The 19,864-nt window shown below is 40.7% G+C and overlaps 1 protein-coding gene across 1 annotated transcript in view; it reads left to right on the top strand.

The window, feature by feature from the left end:
- The window catches only part of tmem245 (transmembrane protein 245), a 238,093-nt gene that overhangs the window by 187,060 nt on the left and 31,169 nt on the right, over nucleotides 1–19,864 (top strand). The window contains exons 12-14 of the mRNA XM_068053069.1: nucleotides 124–269; nucleotides 12,328–12,428; nucleotides 13,444–13,618. Coding sequence (XP_067909170.1) covers nucleotides 124–269; nucleotides 12,328–12,428; nucleotides 13,444–13,618 — 422 coding nt within the window. The remainder of the gene's footprint in view (nucleotides 1–123; nucleotides 270–12,327; nucleotides 12,429–13,443; nucleotides 13,619–19,864) is intronic.

The raw sequence follows: 19,864 nt of genomic DNA, 5'->3' as shown, positions 1-19,864 counted from the left end.
TTTCTGTTGTGATTGTACGGTCTTATTTGGTAAGATAAGCTACAATTTTAATTCGGATCTAATTTGGGAATTGTTTTATTTAATGTTCCAATGTGGCTTAATTCTGATTTTTGTTACCTTCAGGTCATTTTCTTGACCACGCTCTTCTATCTCTTAAGTTCCAATGATGAATGCTACAAACCTGTGAAATGGGTTATTAGTCTGACACCACTTTCCCAGCCAGGTCCTTCCTCCAACATCGTGGGTCAGTCTGTTGAAGAAGCCATACGGTATGCTAGCACCAATCAACAATTATATGTTTTTAAAATTTGATTAGACAGACTACCATTTCTCTGTCCTCTGAAAAATAACTCAAAATAACAATCTTGTTTAGCAGCATTCATTACTTAGATTTGTTCTCGCCTGGCCTTAGAGTAATGAAATGGTCACAGTTGCTTTAAGGTATTTAAATATTGATTTAAGGCATCTTTATTTTCAAAACATTCACATAATTACAAATTGGTTTTTACATGACATTATGACATATGCTTTTGTGCATGTATACTGTGATGAAATGTATTTAGTAATGGAACTAACAGCTAAAATTAGAGACACCGCATGAGCTTGTAGTTCCATTTGACTACCCCTTTCTCTGTTAAGTAGCATGCAGTTTTGTATCCCAGTCACTGAGTAGATCATACCTCCCATTCTTCACTTAAAGTTCCCATTCTGCTTGCTCTGGTGGAGGCATTGCACACTACCAAGTTGCATGTTGTGAGAGCCTCTGTGCAGCTTGGTGTGTGTGATACTTTCATGTGAGTGCATGCACACTGGTATGACTGCATCTTGTGGAGATGGGTAAATTCCTGTTGTTCATTTAGGGGCTTTGAGAAGAACAGATTTATTAAAATGCATTTGATTGCAGCTATTCTTTAAATTTGAAGCAATTACTAGTTCTGACCAAATTTGAAAAATATATTTTTTACCTCATCAAGAAACATCAGTTTCTTTTCAAAAATGGTTGCACTCAGAATGGACCCCATATTCCATTTGAATGTCATTAAGAAATGATGTAGTTAAACTTTTCAAATGCAAATTTAGAAGAACGAGGGTCAAGAAACATGCATGTTTAATGTAGACAGGTAGTATATAATTGGCAGTTCATACCTCCATCAATCTGCTACTGGAACTATTGTTAAACTGTCCGGTCAAGCGCTAGTGGCACTTTTTAAAGCACCCACTTTTGATGTATCCTTTCCATTTTAACAACATCTGTGTTTTAAAAAAGAAAATTGATCCACAATTTTTGAACATGTGATAATTTGAGTTGTATTAAATCTGATGGTAAGTTTGACCAGTGCAAGAACGTAAGCTCTGATATTTGCAAGGGACGGTGCGGGGGAACGTGGTAGTAGGCTGTTCACACAGTACAGAGAGGCCTCAATCAGCAGAAGGCAGGTTGAAGGTTTGCTTGATGTCCCATGAAGAGCACTCCAGCTCCTCCTGGCCCACAAGGAGTGCTATAAAAGCACTTACTTGCTGGAGCCAGCTGCTCCCAATCGCACTTTGGGAGCCTGACTTAAATATTGAAATGAAGTGTCCTGTCTTTCTAAGATGGATTACAGGCACGCCACACTACCCACTGCTGTAAAATTGGCAGCAGGCACATATGCAACGGGTTGGAAACATGTTTCCTAAATTTAAATTTTTAGCTCATCCTGTCTATTGTGCGGGGGTGAGGTTAGAGGGGTAATTATTGATCCCATAGCGGCATTTTTGTTTTTATTATTTTCCATAGAACAGAAAGTAATGGGAGGGAAATTCATGAATCTCACTGTAAAAACAAAAAATTGTTTTTTCTTCATGTGCTTTATGTAAAATAAAGCAGTTTATTGGTCTTGTATGAGTGTTTTGCGGTCCCCCTGTAAAGACAAGGTGACGCAAGAGTACAGTAGCTGATATATACAAGAAGGATTCGGTGTTACAATTCCTGGATTGCGCGATTACCTAACTATATTTTGAGCAATCAAGAAACGCTATAAGTTGTAAGGGAGTGACCAGTGATGTTGAATCTGAGAATATCTCAAAGTCTGAAATTTGAGAGAATTCTGGATGCAAGTAACTGTAAACTAACAGTCTATGCTGGGCCCCTGATGAATTACTGTAGCCAGTGCCACTTGGTTTACTTTCTTGGAAGCACTAATACCCCATTAATGCAAACATGTCCAAATTTGTTTGGGCAGGCAGCTCCTGAGTAAGATTTGAGCAAATAAAACTCTTGAAGCCGAGATGAGCCAAGCTTTCCAAATAATGGGCTTTATAGCTGCTTAGGGCATTCAAAATTCATGGAAAAATGTGGAAGTTAGTCTCCTTTCCTGTCTCCATGCACATCTTGGCATTTATAAACTGCTGAAATGACTGACGAGGATGTAAAGCATTCCATTGTGACAGTTACCTTAGAGTTATACAGCACAGAAACAGGCCCTTTGGCCATTGTGTCCGTGCCGGCCATCAAGTACCTATCTGTTTTAATCCCATTTTCCAACACTTGGCCCTTAGCCTTATATGCTATGGCATTTCAAACCACTGACCACCTCCAGGCGCTTACCCATTGTCTCCCGAGACAAGGAGGCCAAAGAAGAAGAAGATTCCAAGTGCTCATCTAAATACTTCCTGCCACTACCACCCCTTCAGGCGGTGTGTTCCAGATTCCAACCATCCTCTGGGTGAAAAAACTTTTCCTCAAATCCCTCTAAACCTGCTTCCCTTAAATCTATGCCACCTGGTTATTGACAACTCCACTAAGGGAAAATGTTTCTTCCTATCTACACTGTCCATGCCCCTCATAATTTTGTATACCTCAATCAGGTCCCCCCCCTCAGCCTTCTCTGCTCTAAGGAAAACACCCCTAGCCTATCCAGTCTCTCTTCGTAGCTGAAATGCTCCAGCTCAGGCAACATCCTGGTGAATCTCCCCTGCACCCTCTCCAGTGCAATCACATCCTTCCGATAGTGTGGCGACCAGAACTGTACACAGTATGCCAGCTGTGGCCTAACTAGCGTTTTATACAGCTACCTTCTCGGCCTGGGGAGAATTTCATTGCTCACTGAAGGCAGTTTAGAATATGTCCCCTGTGGGTGCATGAGAAAATACATGACAGAACAAAATACAGTTTTCACAGAGAGATAGGCAATTTTCTGCCATTCCAGCAGCCCTAACTGATCTCTCTGAGCTGCGCAGATGCACGACTGTGCAGCAATCGGAAATGTGCTGCACAGGGAACAAACAAGCTGTGCACAAGCAACGTTCCCTTTCAGATGCATGCATGCGTCGACCATAAAGGGACTGCACAGTGCAATGTGCCAGCCACACAAAGCAAACTTAAGTTAGAGGGAACATTGGCCCTAACCTCAAGTAGGTTCAAGACTTAATGTGAGAATTAGACCAATTATTCCACATGATATAGCTCATGTAATCTCGAGATTGTCAACAAAAATTCATGCTTAGCGAACAAAACCAGTTTGAAACTTCTGCCAGGACGCCTAAGCATACTTCACAAACTACCATGGAAATATACAATCCCCCACATGCCCTTAATCCTCCTTTCACCCCCAGACTAATTTCCACACTTTGAACCAATTCCTCTTCATAGATCACAATCTTAAGGAAGTCCTAGGACTAGAAGCTGTGGGATTGCAATAGTAATATGGGGGTGGAAATGGTGTACTCTTTTAGATTTAGAGATACAGCACTGAAACAGGCCCTTCGGCCCACCAAGTCTGTGCCAACCATTAACCACCCATTTATACTAATCCTACACTAATCCCATATTCCTACCACATCCTCACCTGTCCCTATATTCCCCTACCACCTACCTATACTAGGGGCAATTTATAATGGCCAATTTACCTATCAACCTGCAAGTCTTTTGGCTGTGGGAGGAAACCGGAGCACCCGGAGGAAACCCACGCAGACTCAGGGAGAACTTGCAAACTCCACACAGGCAGTACCCAGAATTGAACCCGGGTCGCTGGAGCTGTGAGGCTGCGGTGCTAACCACTATGCCACTGTGCCGCCCATATCTTGCACTCTTATCTTGTGCACTACAATGGAAGAGGGACTAATTAAAAATAAAGCACTGAAAGAGCCATATTCTACACAGAAACAACTTTTACTACTTTCTCTTGATGAATCATAGAGGCTCTGTGGCTTTAAGGGTACAGAATATATTCTTGGTTTGTCCATACTGTCAACCATTCTAGATGGCAGCACAGTGGTACAGACTGAGTGACCCTCAGGAGCTTGCCTCTTTGGCCCCATGTGTAGGAGTCCAGCAACATCCAACAGGCTAAGTAACATCCCTTGAAGCTGTGTCGTCTTACTGTGGTATAGCCTGCTTCTTTAGGACATGCCTGTGGATCAAGCACCAGTATGGATTCTTCCAATTTCAATAGATTATGTTTGGAGATTGGTAATATTTCAGGTTGTGAGCTATTAGTAAGTTGGACCCCCAACATTTTAGTTCACCCCCCCCTCCCCACTGTAGTGTCAACCAGCCCAATTTGAGACAGAAGGAATGATGATAATCACACTGATCTATAGCAACCTTCATATATCTGCTCCAACCGCTCCTCTCCACAACAGTCACCATCTTCTGCACAATGTGGTGCCTTTGCTTACACTAGGATGTGCTTTAAATGCATGCAGCTGTGCTAATACTTTGATTCAGTACATAACTGTTTCTCATTGCAGAAATAAGATCAATTTTGATTAAATCATCAATGCCTATATGCAGATTTCCTATTTAAAAACCGCCAGTTTCCAATTCTTATATTTTATATGAATAAAGAATTTGTATGCTCTTATGAGCAAAACTGTATGGTCTTAAACCCACTGTACAGACATTAAAGTGTTTTAATGTGTAATTATAGATGTGGGCAATGTGACAATAAGACCTTAGTTTTTTTTTTAAGAAAGCTCTGTGGACATGTTTAGAAATAATCTGTTTGAACATTTCCCTCCGTTATTTGGGTTACTTTGAAAAAGTGCCAACCAAGCATTAGATTGCTGGTCTATAATTGGAACATAAGTTTATCATAGGTTTTTGAGATAACCTATCTGGTTTATGCAACTTTACATGACCACTAAATTCGACTGTGAAATTTTACATATTCTCAGACACTGAATTTTTTTTTTAAATACATAATGAGAGCTTTCTATTTCTGGGAGACACTAAATTTGTAGCATGGAAAAAAGTCGATGAGCTTAGTATGAGCAGAAAATACACCTTCGAGAAGTTGTTTGAGGCACGACGTGGCCTTTTGCTGAGAGGAGACGAGAAAACAAATTTGACTTTAAATGGAGTAGGTGACTGTGTTACAGGTTTGTTGGTGGAACTGAAGCTGTGTAAATATTGTGCTAATTGAGTCGTTATTAAAAGTAAGTATTTTAAACTGCAAAAATCATTTAAGTTGACTGGATTATGCTGATTGTACTGTTTGAATTTAGGGAATGAGTAGGAAACCTCAATGAATTCCTGAGGGGGAGAGTTGGATAGATTCATGTAGGTATGTTATTAGGCTATGCTGACTTTGATTTTTTGATTTTTGATTTGATTTTGCTGAGCAACGGTAATTGAGTTTGGCCTGAACAGAAGTTTAGCTCAGAGACAGAGTGAGCCTGAACTTCAAAGACCAGCAAGGTAAATTTTCTGAACGCTGCCAATGTTGATTGAAAACATTTAAGTAGGTTGTCACTTTTAAATGTGAGAAGACGTGAGCAAATCCAACAGGTTTGGTCTGAATTGAAGTCGGATTCCGAAGTGTGGTTGGTTTGAAATGTTATTTGAGTGACAGTCTATTATTATGGCAGGACTGTGAAAACCTGTGTTCGATAGGATTTCCATGTTGTGGGAATTTCTGGAAACTTAGTATCCAGAGCAACCACAGCCATATGGAGCATGGTGTGATAGATGACCATCTGCTAGGGGAGAAGAATAACGACTTGGGTAAAGGTAGTGCAGAAACTCCTTGGAGTCTGAAGCTGCTTAATAAACAGTACAGATAAACCTACAATGTATGTGTGACAGTGATTCAGGAGGGAAATCATGAGCAATTCCACGGTATCATGGAGCAAGTGATTGCAAAGGGGAAGAATGGAGAAGAGCTCTTTGAAAGAGAGGTAGAGCGTCTGGAAATTGTAATTTATGTTGGAAGCAATAACCTAGGAAGGTCCTGCACAAAGAATTCTGGGGAATTGGGAGGTAGGTGAAGAAGCAGGACCTCAGGTAGCAGTTTCAGCATTATAATTGTCACTTGCTAGCTAGTACTAGAACAAATAGATTAGATAGGTATATGTGGCTAGAGGCATGATGTAAGATCGAAGGGTTTAGAATCTTAAGGCATTGGGACCAGTTCTGAGCAGGAGAGAACTACACAAGTACAAAAAAGATCCTATGGTACTATTTCAAAGAAGAGCGGGAGAGTTCTCATCAGTGTCCTGGTCAATATTTATCCCTCAACCAACATCACTAAAACAGGTTATCTGGTCATTATCATGTTGCTGTTTTTGAAATAAAATAGAAAATGCTGGTGGCATCTGTGGAGAGAGAAACAGTGTTACATTTCAGGTCTGTGAACCTTGCTGTGTGCAAATTGGCTGCTGTGATTCCTAGATTATTATGGTGATGACACTTCAAATGTACTTCATTGGCTGTAAAACACTTTGGGATGTCCTGAGGTAGTGAAATATGCTACGTAAATGCAAGTCTTTTTCTCTTCCTCAAACAGAGTGAGACCTTTTGAAGCAGTTAACCAGAGCTGTGGGAGAGAGTTTATGGATAAAGCAAGACAGTAGATTAGGTTGCTTGGAAAGGAAATTAGGCTTAATGTGTAAAATGAATAATAAGGGGAAAAGGTTGAAATGTTATATCAGCTATGCAGGATAGTAAAGAAATCAGTATGTGGAAAGGCAAAAAAGGAAAATTTGCAAAATAAGAGAATCCAAACTGAAATATTAATGCCTACAGAATAAGAAACAAAATTGGGGTCATTGATTTAAAAAATTAGGACGTAGTCACAGTAACTGAAATGTTGTTGGGTCAGGATTGGCAATTAAATCTATCTGGGTGCAAGACTTTCGGGAGCATTTCCAAAGGAAAAAATGGAGCAATATGAATTACAGACCATATCATAGTGGTATTGGATTTAATCTTACAAATGCTCCACACACAGTTCCTTGGGATTGAGTTAAGGAATAGCATCATTCGCGCTATTGGGTGAGTTACAGCTGAACAATAGAAAGTCGAGAATTAAATTTATAGGCAAATTAGAGAATCAGATATTAAACAGTTATAATTTAGGATTTTCAATTTTCCAAAGATATAAATAGGGAAAAGGCTTTTGGTGAGAAAAGGGAGTTTTTTTTCTTCTGCAGTGTGCTCAGAATATTTTTGTGATGCATCACGAGACCTGGATCTGTGCAATGACTGTTGACAAACAGGTTTTTGGTGAGTAGGTATATTTGATTGTATTGTATTGTTGATGACTCCATCCCGCCACTTTGCTGATGATTGTTTGGAAGCTGATAGGGTACTAATTGGCTGGGCCAGATTTGTTCTGCTTTTAGTACATAGTTAGGAAATGTTCACATTGTCAGGTGCATGCAGTTGTCGTACCTGCATTGAAATAGATGCACTAGAGGGACAGCTTGTTTAAATGTGCAGGGCTTCAGCACTACAGATGGGATGTTGTCAGACTGCACAAGCCACAGCAAACACATTCAGATGTTTTTTAAATCCCTGTAGTTTGACGTTCAAAATTGTGACAGACTTATCTATTGTTAAATATTGACATGGTCTCTAATTCAGCCATTAACACCTGGGGCTGAATTTTGTTTTTCAGGAAAATGGCAGCCTGCGGATAGTGACCGCACAGCGGCTTATTTAAATATGCAGGGCAGCCACCCCCCAACATATGGTGGGGGCGGCCTCAGCGATGCCATGAACGGTGTCAGCTGTCTCTGCGCAGGTGCTGGTGTCATTTTTAAAGGGCTGCCAGCCCTGCTTAGAGACTGCCGAGTATGTTCCTGATTTGGGGATGAGACAGTTCCCTCAAGGAGTGACAGAAACATCAGAAATGGAGATAGTTTTGTGTAAGAGGTAGCAGAAATTTAGTAGAATTACACTTGTCCATTGTCTGAGTCAACAAATGATGTATGGCATTATAGGACCTGAAGAGGAATAGAAAATATTTTTACAATAAAAATATAAACCGCCAGGTAGACTGGGAATACAAGTGTCTCTTTATCAAATTAGAAGGGGTATATATTACAACAAGGAACCATAGAAATTTACAGCATGGGAAGAGGCTGTTGATGCACTAATCTGAACCCATTTCCCTGCATCTTCAGCTTCAAACATTTGTCCATTTTCCCTCAACCAATCCCTATAGCAAAGCTTTCCAACACATCTTTAACCCATCACATCATACAACATCTTCTCCTGCTGGAAAGTTTAATAAAGCCGTGACTCAACGTGAGACATTGCATTGTACCCAGTACACCGAAATTAAATGCTGATGCGCCCCCACTACACTAGAAATCCTAAGTTTTCTCCCTTCTCCACCTCGGTGTGCCAGCTTTCCCTGGATGGGAAAGTGAAGGCATGAGAGTGCTGGCCGCCTCGCGGAAGATCGCGGACAGCCAGCAAGGGTACGTTAATTTATTCATGTCCTTTCTTTAAATATTTAAAGTTGAGTCCTGTCACCGAGTGACTGGGAGGGCCGCCACGGGACCTCGCTGCTGCCAGGAAGATCGGGCCCAGCAATCTCGGCATCGAGCTCGATGGCAGGTCACTGCTGTGTGATCTTCCGGCCACCCCCCACCTCCCCGCCACAGAGCATAAAGTCAGGAGCTCAAAGAAATCCCAGCCCTTGGCCCTGGAGTGTATTTTATAGTTTCTCAACCCTATTTATAGATATATTTTTAAGTGTTTTCTACTCTCCATCCTAAATCTTTTGCTTTTACTCTTGTGTCTATGTCCCTTAGGTCTAGCCCCCTCAACCACTGGGGGGAAAAAAATTTGTTTCTATCCTGTTACTTCATAATTTTAAGCACCTCTATCAAATTACCCTTAATCTCTCTTGTTCTAATAAACACAGTTACGGCCAGGTGAGCAATGTGTCTAGGGGTCTCTTGCTGTCTTTACCTGGTCTTGTAACAGGATTTAATTTTAAACGCTGTGATTTGAGCTTCCCCTTGGTGAATCCTGTTCAGTTTCCAATTATCAGGCAAATAACTGAGCACATGCAGGCATTCTTTGGTTTCAAGCAGAAAGATGAAATTTATTAAAACCTTAAAACTTAAACTCTAATCTGGTTCACGCCTACGGATATACGATGCGCTCACGCTAGTATGCACACACTATATAAACATGCCAATAGGAATAGAGAAGAACAGAAGAAAAGATAAGTAGAACAGTTTGAGGCAATATCTTGTTACTGTTTCTCGAGTTTGCTGTAGTCCTTGATTGACGATAGGGTCTTGCAATTCGTTGAGGCCCAGTAATCATCTTAAAACTTTGTTCACGTGGCAAACCCTTCTTTCTTTGAGTTACACGTGTTTTCGGAAGATTCAGTTCTGTGGGAAGAGATGAAGGCAGGCAGACAGGAGAGGCTGTAATTCTTGCTTCAGTTCCAGGAGAGGTGTTTACTCCATCAGCACACAGCTTTGTCTCAGTTCAAATCCCTTTGATGGAAGTTCAAATTCAAAAACTCCAGTCAGCTAGTCATGTGACCAAAACTGGCCTGACCACTTCTATGTATTGGAGAACCAGCTGCTGGATCTCTATTGTTTCAACATTGTCTGTTATCACGAAAATGTCTTTCCAGTCAGGGCTTGCAATTTTAAGTTTTAATGTTCATGTGGCGAAATAATGTGTGCCTTAGTCTTGCCAGGTGGGGTTTGCCTGACAACACCCACCACCCCTGTGCCTGCTGATCTACAATGGCTCCTGGTTAAGGAAGGCTTCAGTTTTAAAATTCTCATCCTTGTTTTCACATCCCTCCATGCCTTGTCCCTCTTGATCTCTGAAATCCCCTCCAAGCCCTACAACCCTTTGAGGTATCCACGCTCATCTAATTCTGGCCTCTTGAGCATCTCTGATTTTAATTGCTTCACCTTTCGTGGCTGTGCTTTTAGCTTCCTAAACCCTTCCGTAAACCTTTTCGTCTCTCTACCCCTCTTTCCTCCTTCAAGGCTCTCCTGAAGACCCTACCCCTTTGACTATGCTTTTTGACCATCTGCCCCAATATTGTTTTATGTGACTGTCAATTTTTGCTTCATAACGCTCCTATGAAACACCTTGGGTCATTTTATTACATTAAAGGCCCTATATAAATACAAGTTGTTGTTGAATGCAGCCCCAGTTTTTCAAGTCTTCGATATACTTTTATTTCCTCATACTTGGCAGCATCTAGTGCTGTACCCTGTCTCTTGCCTCAACATCTTCCCTATTGTGTGGAGTCCAGAACTGCACGCTGCTGCAATTGTCATCTTACTAAATTTTATAACGATTCATTATTACATCTCAATTCTTAAATTCTATACCTCTTGCCATAAATCCCAATATTCCATTTACTGTTTTTATGCATTCATCCACTTGATTTGCTACTTTTCGCATCATATGAACCTGAACCTCCAAATCACTCTGCTCTTCCATATTGCCCAACCTTCCCCATTTCAAACTATAGTTCATTATTTTATATTTTTACTACAATGTACCACCTCACATTTACTGGCAATGCATTCATTTGCTGCTTTGTTACCCATTCCACCATCTTACCATTTTCCCCTTGCAGCTTCATTTGGTCCTTACAATTATTGTACTTTGTCTTCCTTTATATTAACTAATACTTTTATTATATCCATCACTTTTATTTAATTTAGCATTTACCTTCGCTGTTTTATTTCTAGGATTTAGCAAGGGGGAAATTGTGTGGTTTCTTAAGCTGGGTCTTCAGATCGCTTTCACTTCTCTTCCCTTCCTGACCCCACTAACTCCTTGTTCTGTTACTTGTTACATATGTTAGATGGACTCTACTTTCATTCTGATGACTAATGCATTTTAAGATAAGTATTTTAGTGTTCATATTTCAGATTTTACACTGTAGAATGAAAGGAATAATTTTTAAAAATGTAAATATACTTTTCCCCTTGTAATTTTCATCCTGCTCCGTGATGAGACTTGTAATTTTTATAAGTATTCCAGAAAGGGATTGGTTACAGTAGAAGACAAGTATAAAGTGGTTTGCTGTTGATACTGGCCACTGACCAACATACAATTCATTGTTCATACAGGTTTTACCAATAAATATGTGAAGGTATGGGTCGAAGAGGAATAATAGTGAGCAATTCAAATTTTACTAACTTGATGTATGCAGATAATGCTGCTTGTTGAGCTCTGCAGAAGATTGAGCAATCAGTCATTTGCCATTAATGTAGATGCCCTAAACAAAACAAAGTAAACTTACTACATGTTTATCATGTTGAGAAGGGAAAGTTGTATCTGACTTTAAAATTAATTTATCTGGGTAGTATGTTCATCACAAATAATGAAGGAAAACAGGAACTAAATCACAATATCCCTCAAGCATCTTCAGTGTTTAATTTGATTGAAGGATGCAATTTTGCACTTGAGCCGTCAAGGTCCATTCTCTATTATCTGGAAACTTAGCTAGCATACATGCAAATAAAACGTAATCCAAGATGATCTTCATATACCACATACCGAGAGACTTCTAATCAAACACACACTTAACTGTGACAGACGTAGTTTCACTGGATTCTGTACATCTCAAGGATGCAAAGTGTTTACTAGCAGTTGCATTGCTGGTGCCTTTCACAACAGGATAGAAAACAGAAGCATATTTGAGGATGAATTAGATAGATGTGGAAAAAGGCTGTTAATAGTTCAGTCTTATTTGACTGAATTGATTGACTGTGGATAATGCAGCAAAAGACGTTTTGTCTGTGACTCTATCCTACTCAATTTCTCTGATGAAGATCACTCAACTAAGAAAACCTTCATTTTCATGGTCACCTACTAGAGAAATTTACTTAGTATTTTGTAAGTTTAAATCTTTTTGTATATATATATATAGTTATTTTGGAAAAATGGTTCAGAAATGTATGAAATACAGCTTTCAGTTCTTCAGATATTTTACCATAGAGGTTCAAGTGTTACATCCTATTTATTATACTTTCTGGCTTCAGTTATAGATTATCTTAGCACACGAATAACATTGCCACATATAAAATTAATAACTTGCATTTTATTTACATTCTCTCCAGTGGCGTATTTGATGCTTCCCTCAAGATGGCAGCTTTCTATGGGCTTTACACCTGGTTGACTCACACTATATTTGGAATCAATATTGTCTTCATTCCTTCAGGTAATTTATTTTACATGTGTAAACTACAATTGCAATGCAGATTACTAGTTGTGTTGTAATTCAGCCATAATCTTTTGTCATTCTGGTATGGACATTTGTAATGAATTGCATTAGAATTTAACAACACAAAATCTTGAGGAGGTGGTAAGGTGCATTTTAGTGGACTCAAACTTTAGTTCTAAAATTAAAACAAATGTGTTGGTGCCACCTGTACTGAGTAACATAAGAATAAACTGAAAATTATTGGATATGTCTTGAAAAAAAACCATGAGAGCCTCCCTACTGTCGTCATTATTTTTTTTTGTTCTTGGAACATGGGCAACACTATATTTATTACCGATCCTTAGTTACCTTAAGCTGGTGGAGGTCACGACTGAGGATATTTTGTAGGTGAGCCCATACTTTGAGACTAAATGTATGTAGGCCAGACTGGACTGGAGTGGCAGGTTCCTTGAAGGACATTGGTGAGCTAGTTGGGTTTTTACAACATCCCAGCAGCTGTTATGCTTATTTTTCCTGATGCTAGCCTACATGTCACCAGATTTATTGAATTTAATTTCACAACTTGCCATGGTGAAATTTGAACTCTCAATCTCTGGGTTCCTAGCACCATTCACTTTAAAAAATTTATTTGTGCGCGACCCGTTTTATTTTTCACTGCATGGTCTTTTTAAATTTTTTGGTGCAGCTGGGCACACGTGTTATTTATCATAGAACAAGGTCTGCGCAGTTCCTTACAGGCTGCTGTGTGGCCACTCATTTCGTAGGAATATTAGTTGCTAGTTCAATATCCAAGTACAGTAGGCTACTGAACCCACATATTACATTGCTCATTTGGGCTAAAGGTAATTCCCAAGGTTTGGTTTGGTTATGGAACATAGCTTTGAGGGCAAACAGTTGACTGCAGCTGACCAATTGTAAAGGCTAATCTAAAGATGAGTATCCCTTTAGGTTGGAACATAAAGCCTAGTTGTAAAGTTATCCTTCGTATAAAAATCCAATTTTCTTTTGTCAGCTCTAGCAGCCACCCTTGGAGCAGTCCCATTTCTGGGAACTTATTGGGCTGCTATGCCAGCAGTGATAGACCTGTGGTTAACACAAGGAGAGAACTTAATGGCTATCCTCCTCCTAGTTTGCCATCTGCTACCAACCTACTTTGTGGATACAGCTATTTATTCTGATATTTCTGGGTGAGTGTCACAGTGGAAATTTCCACTGTTGTATATTTGAACTTTTGAAATTCGTTATGCAAAGCCAAATATAACTTGACTTTAACTGAAGAAAATGTATGGAAAACTATTGTTAATTTTAATTTGATGGGAAATGTTAGCCTTTACAGAACCTAAACTTCAGATTTTTGTTCTATAAATATTAATGAGAAAATGTTATTCTCCCGTGGAGTGAGATGTCCATGGTGGGGAATAGAACATTCCCCTCTCATTAAGTGATATATTTCCCATCTAGTATTAAATACTCCAGGCTCCATGGCCGGGAATACTCAAAACTTCACAATTTTTCTTACCCTAATCTCAGCAGAGTGCTTCCTATTGCACCATTGTGACATCATTAATTTTTCTGTTAACTTTGAGCAAGATGGTCCATAAGACAGCACATATTCACATTAAGTTGACAGTTTTAAACTGAAACTGTCTTAACTTGTTTCACGTCAGAGGCAACTCTCATCCCATCAGTCTAAGCTGGATTCAGACACAAATCTTAGCTAAAGGATAGTGCAGCCAGAGCCAAGTCCACGTTACCACAACTAGCTCAGCTGTATAGGGAGCAGGAGGAAGATAGGGAAAGCAATAGCAATAGAGGATTCTATAGTTAGGGGAACAGACAGGCATTTCCTCAGCCGCAGACATGAATCCAGGATGGTACGTTACTTCTCTGGTGCCAGGGTCAAGGATGTCACTGAGAGGCTGCAGAACACTTTTGAGGGGGGAGGATGAGCAACCAGTGGCCGGGGTCCATATCGATAAAAATGACATAGGTAGAAAGAGGGATAAGGTCCTGCAGGCAGATTTTAGGAAACTAGCAAGTGGGACCTCAGGAAATAATCTCTGGATTACTCCAGATGGGGCACTCTAATAAGTATAGAAATAGGAGGATAGAGCAGATGAATGTGTGGCTGGAGAGATGGTGCAGGAGGGAGGACTTTTAGATTCCTGGGATAATAGGACTGGTTCTGCGAGAGATGGGCCCTGTACAGGCTAGGCGGGTTGCACCTGAACAGAGCCACGATCATTGTCCTTGCGGGGCAGTTTGCTCGTGCTATTTAAGAGGGTTTAAACTAACTAGGCAGGAGGTGCAAATCATTAGATAACAGAAAGGAAAAACAAGGTGCACATGAATTGGGAGAGACTAATAGCACCTGATTAAGAAATAGTAAGGTATTAGGTGGAGTCAGAGTGAGAGGGAATGCAATAAGGTCAGAATTAAGTTTACGTGCATGTATGTGCAAACATAGGAGTGCGCGGTAAGTAAGATTGGTGAGCTGCAGGCTTGGGTAGCCAGATGGGTATGTGATGTAGTGGCGATTTGGAGACCTGGCTCACAAAAGGACAGGACTGGACACTAAATATTTCTGGATACAAGGTGTTCAGGAAAGAAAGGAGGAGGGGTGGCAGTATTGATTAAGGGTATTACAGTGCTACAGAGAGAGGATGTCCTAGAGGGGTCAAGGACAGAATCTGTTTGGGTCGAGCTAAGAAACGATAGAGGTAGAATTGCACTACTACTGGATGTATTCTATAGGCCTCCAACTGTGCAGAAGATATAGAGGAACAAACTTACAAGGAAATTAGAGGAGTGTAAAAACCATATAGTTATAATGGCGGACTTTAATTATCTTAATTTACACTGGGATAGTAATAGTCTAAAGGGCAGAGAGGAGGAAGAGTTTCTGAAGTGCATTCAGGAGAATTCTCAAGATCAGTATGTTTCCAGTCCAACGAGGAATGGAACATTATGGGATCTGGTTCTAGGAAATGAGGTAGGACAAGTAAATCAAGTGTCAGTAGGGCAACATTTAGGGGACAGGTATCAGAGTATCATATGATTTAGGTTAGCTATGGAAAAGGACAAAGGAGATAGTTGAGACACTGGATGGGCTAAAAATTGATAGAGGAGGTATTAGAAAGGCTGACGGTACTTGAAGTTGATAAGTCACCAGGACCGGATCTGATGCATCCAGGATACTGAGAGAAGTAAGGGTGGAAATTGTGGAGGCACTGGCCATAATCTTCCAATTCTCCTTGGATACAGGGGTGGTGCCAGAGGACTGGAAAATTGCAAATATTACACCCTTGTTCAAAAAAGGATCAGCGGATAAGCCCAGCAACTACAGGCCAGTCAGTTTAACCTTGGTGGTTGGAAAGATTTTAGAAATGATAATCTAGGACAAAATTAATAGTCACTTGGACAAATGTAGATTAATTAAGGAAAAGCAGCACGGATTTGTTACAGGCAAATCGTGTTTAACTAGTTTGATTGAGTTTTTTGATGAAGTAACAGAGAATTGATGAGGGTAATATGGTTGATGTGGTGTATGTGGACTTCCAAAAGGCATTTGATAAGGTACCACATAATAAGTATGTCAACAAAGTTGAAGCCCATGGAATAAAAAGGACCGTGACAGCATGATAATGAAGTTGATTGACAGGAAGCAATTGGTGAATGGTTGTTTTTAGGACTGGAGGAAGGTAAATAGTGGGGATCCCCAGTGGTCGGTATTAGGACCACTGCTCCTCTTGATCTATATTAATGACCTAGACTTGGGTGTACAGGGCACAATTTCAAAATTTGCAGATCACAAATCTTGGAAGTATTATGAGGATAGTGATTGACTTTAAGAGGACACAGGCTGGTGGAACAGGCAGACACATGGCACATGAAATGTAATGCAGAGAAGTGTGAAGTTGTACATTTTGGTAGGAAGAAAGAGGAAAAGCAATATAAAATAATGGATACAATTCCGAAAGGGGTGCAGGAGCAGAGAGAGCTGTGGATATATGTGCACAAATCATTGACCATGGCAGGGCATGTTGAGAAAGCAGTTAAGAAGGCATATGGGATCTTGGGCTTTCTAAGTACAGGCATAGCGTACAAAAGCAAGGAAGTTATGGTGAACCATTATAAAACAATGGTTTGGCCACAACTGGAATATTGTGTTTAATTCTGGGCGCCACACTCCAGGAAGAATGAGAATGCAGAAAAGATTCAGGAGAATGTTTCCGGGGATGAGAAACTTCAGTTGCGTCGATAGATTGGCAAAGCTGGGGCTGTTCTCTTTAAAGAGAAGGTTGAGAAGAGATTTGACAGAGGTGTTCAAAATCATTCGGGGTCTGGACAGAGTAGATAGGAGAAAATAGTTCCCATTGGCAGAAGGGCGAGAACCAGAAGACACTGATTTAAGGTGATTGGCAAAAGAAGCAACATCGACATGAGGAAATCTTTTTAAAGGAGCGAGTGGGTTAGGATCTGGAATGCACCGCCTGAGAGTGTGATGGTGGCAGATTCAATCGTGGCTTTCAAAAGAGAATTGGATAATTATCTGAGAAAAAATTTGCAGGGCTATGGGGAAAAGGCAGATGAGTGGGACCAGCTGAGGAGCTCTTACAGAGAGATGGCACGGATACGATGGACAGGAATGGCTTCCTTCTGTACTGTAACCATTCTATAATTCTATGATATGGCAAGTAGATGTTGTGCATTTTTCCATATGGTTAGAAAAATTTAGTTGCTGCAGACTACTGCCATTTCTGTCCCCCATGCCTGGCTGTGTGGTACTGATGCATGGCAGGAAGTAGATCATCCAAAAATCTTTGGGGATAGGAGAGAGAGATTGGGGAAGAATCGTTCATAAATCATTTTCTTCTGGCATATTGGTGAATGTTGGCCATAGCATTGGAGAACTACCTGCTCTGCCTCAAATAATCATAGAGTCATTTACGACATAGGAGGAGGCCATTCTGCCCAGCAAGGGAATCCTTAACATCTACCTGAATGGATAAAACAAACAGAAGATCTGGTTTAAAATCTAATTTGAAGGTCAGTACTCACTCAGTAATGCCAACAGAGTGTCAGCCTAGTTTGAGCTCAATCCTTGCTATGGGGATGTTTTTATTTATAATTGGGATGTGGGTAACACTGACAGTGCTGCATTTGTTGACATCCCTTTTTGCCCTGAGAAGGTGGTGATCAGCATTCTTCTTTAGCAACTGTTTGTATTCTGAAGGGCATTAGTGAAACAGTTGTGTTTTTATAATAAATCGGCAACTTTCATGTCTTTTTTTCTGATGCCAGCCCATAAATTAGCATTTATTTATTTCAGTCTGACAGTTTACCATGATGGGATTTGAACACTCAACCTCTGGGTAGCTAGCAGTACAACTACTACATTGCTATACTCTGTATAACCTCCAATTTTCTGACCCAGAGGCAAGAGAGCCACCAAGTAAGCCAAGATGATGCATAATGCTAATTTTGGTGACCGCATAGCTTCACAACCTCATTGTTCTTGGCATGGAACATGAATTTACAATTTGTTATGTTGTCAAGCTCTGAGAGAACTTCCTGAGTACTGGATTGGTAGTATCAGCAATCATCTAGCCTACACTCCCAACCACTGTCCCCACCACCCTCATAAATGGAGGAAGCTGTGTTTATCTAAATGATCCTGTTTTTTCTGAGGTGGTAGGGGGAAATGCAACAGTGTTATTTAATCTCTTGAAATTTACCTGAGTATAAAATTATCATTGGATGCTGACTTTTTAAATGTGTAGAAATGACCTGAAACAGTAATTTCACTCGTTACTGAGTTTATTTAACAAACATATTGCATGTTTTTATATACTGCTGCTGTATACTATTGATCAGGGGAGAACATTATTTCTGATTTGGACATTTTCCTAATACACCGGGATAAATCCATCGTCAAATGGACTAAATCACAGGAACACTGGCCTCGATGTTTTATCCACTCAGCGAGCGGGAAACAGCGAGAGCAGAGCTGGAGCATAAAGAGACAGAGAGCGAGAGTTCACTCAGCGAGCAGGAAACAGCAAGAGCGGAGCTGGAGCACAGAAAGACCAGGACAGAGAGCGAGAGTTCACTCAGCGAGCGGGACACAGCGAGCACAGAGAGACCGGGCCTTCACTTACCTTCCGGGAGCAGTCCAGGCACGCTGGAGTTTTGGAAAAAAGTCAACAGTGACGTCACAGGAAAGCGCAAGGTGATTGGTGAGTAACAGCTGTTAGGAAATAACTCTAAATAGCTCGATAAATAACTAAAGGAAAGAGAAAGGTCTACCGTTTTTTAATATAGTAGGTACTGTTTTTTGGGGGAATCAAGGTTCCTAGAGTAAATCTAATTTTTGGGTAATTTAAGGGAGTAAAAACAGTGAAAAAAGAGTGACATCACAGGAAAACCATAATTTCATTGGTTGGTAAGTAACTGCTAATTTGAATTACCAATTTTAAGTTGATTTCAGATTAAAGGTGAATAGAAGAAATATTTTACAGATTAAAAACTAAAGACCAGTCGGAAATTTAAAAAACAAATTCTTGCAGGTTGATAGGTTAATTGGCTGTTATAAATTGCCCCTAGTATAGGTAGGTGGTAGGGAAACATAGGGACAGGTGGGGATGTGGTAGGAATATGGAATTAGTGTTGGATTAGTATAAATGGGTGGTTGATGGTCGGCACAGACTCGGTGGGCTGAAGGGCCTGTTTCAGTGCTGTATCTCTAAACTAAACTAAACTAAAATCTAATTAAATAAAATAGAGATACAGGGCCAGGCGACGTGTTGTACCTGCATGATGAGGGAGCTGGTGGAACCATTGTGGTTCCTAGTGACCACATCTGTAGCAAGTGTTGACTGCTCGAGGAACTCCGGCTCAGAGTTGATGAGCTGGAGTCTGAGCTTCGGACACAGCGACACATCAGGGAGGGGGAGAGTTACCTGGATGCTGTGTTTCAGGAGACAGTCGCACCTCTTAGATTAACTATCTTGAATTTGGCCAGTGGTCAGGGACAGGAGGGTGTGACTATGAGTGAGGCAGGTAGAGGGATCCAGGAGGTAGTGCTGCAGGACCCTCAGCCCTTGTCCAACAGGTTCGAGATTCTTGCTCCCTGTGTGGACGGGAGCAGGGACTGTAGGGAGGATGAGCAAACTGACAATAGCACTGTGGTACAGGGAGCTATTCAAGTGGGGAGAGAAAAGAGAAATGTACTCGTAATCGGGGATAGTATAGTTAGGGGCATAGACACTGTTCTCTGTGGCCAGGATTGAGAGTCCCGAAGGCTGTGCTGCCTACCTGGTGCCAGGGTTCAGGATATCTCATCTGAGCTGCAGAGGAACTTGGAGTGGGAGGGGAAAGATCCAGTTGTCGTGGTCCATGTAGGTACCAATGATATAGGTAAAACAAGGATA

This window comes from Heterodontus francisci, chromosome 2, assembly GCF_036365525.1.
Source record: "Heterodontus francisci isolate sHetFra1 chromosome 2, sHetFra1.hap1, whole genome shotgun sequence".
Taxonomy (NCBI): Eukaryota; Metazoa; Chordata; class Chondrichthyes; order Heterodontiformes; family Heterodontidae; genus Heterodontus; species Heterodontus francisci.
Note: the sequence above shows the minus strand (reverse complement) of the source record. Positions and strands in the feature narration are given on the sequence as shown.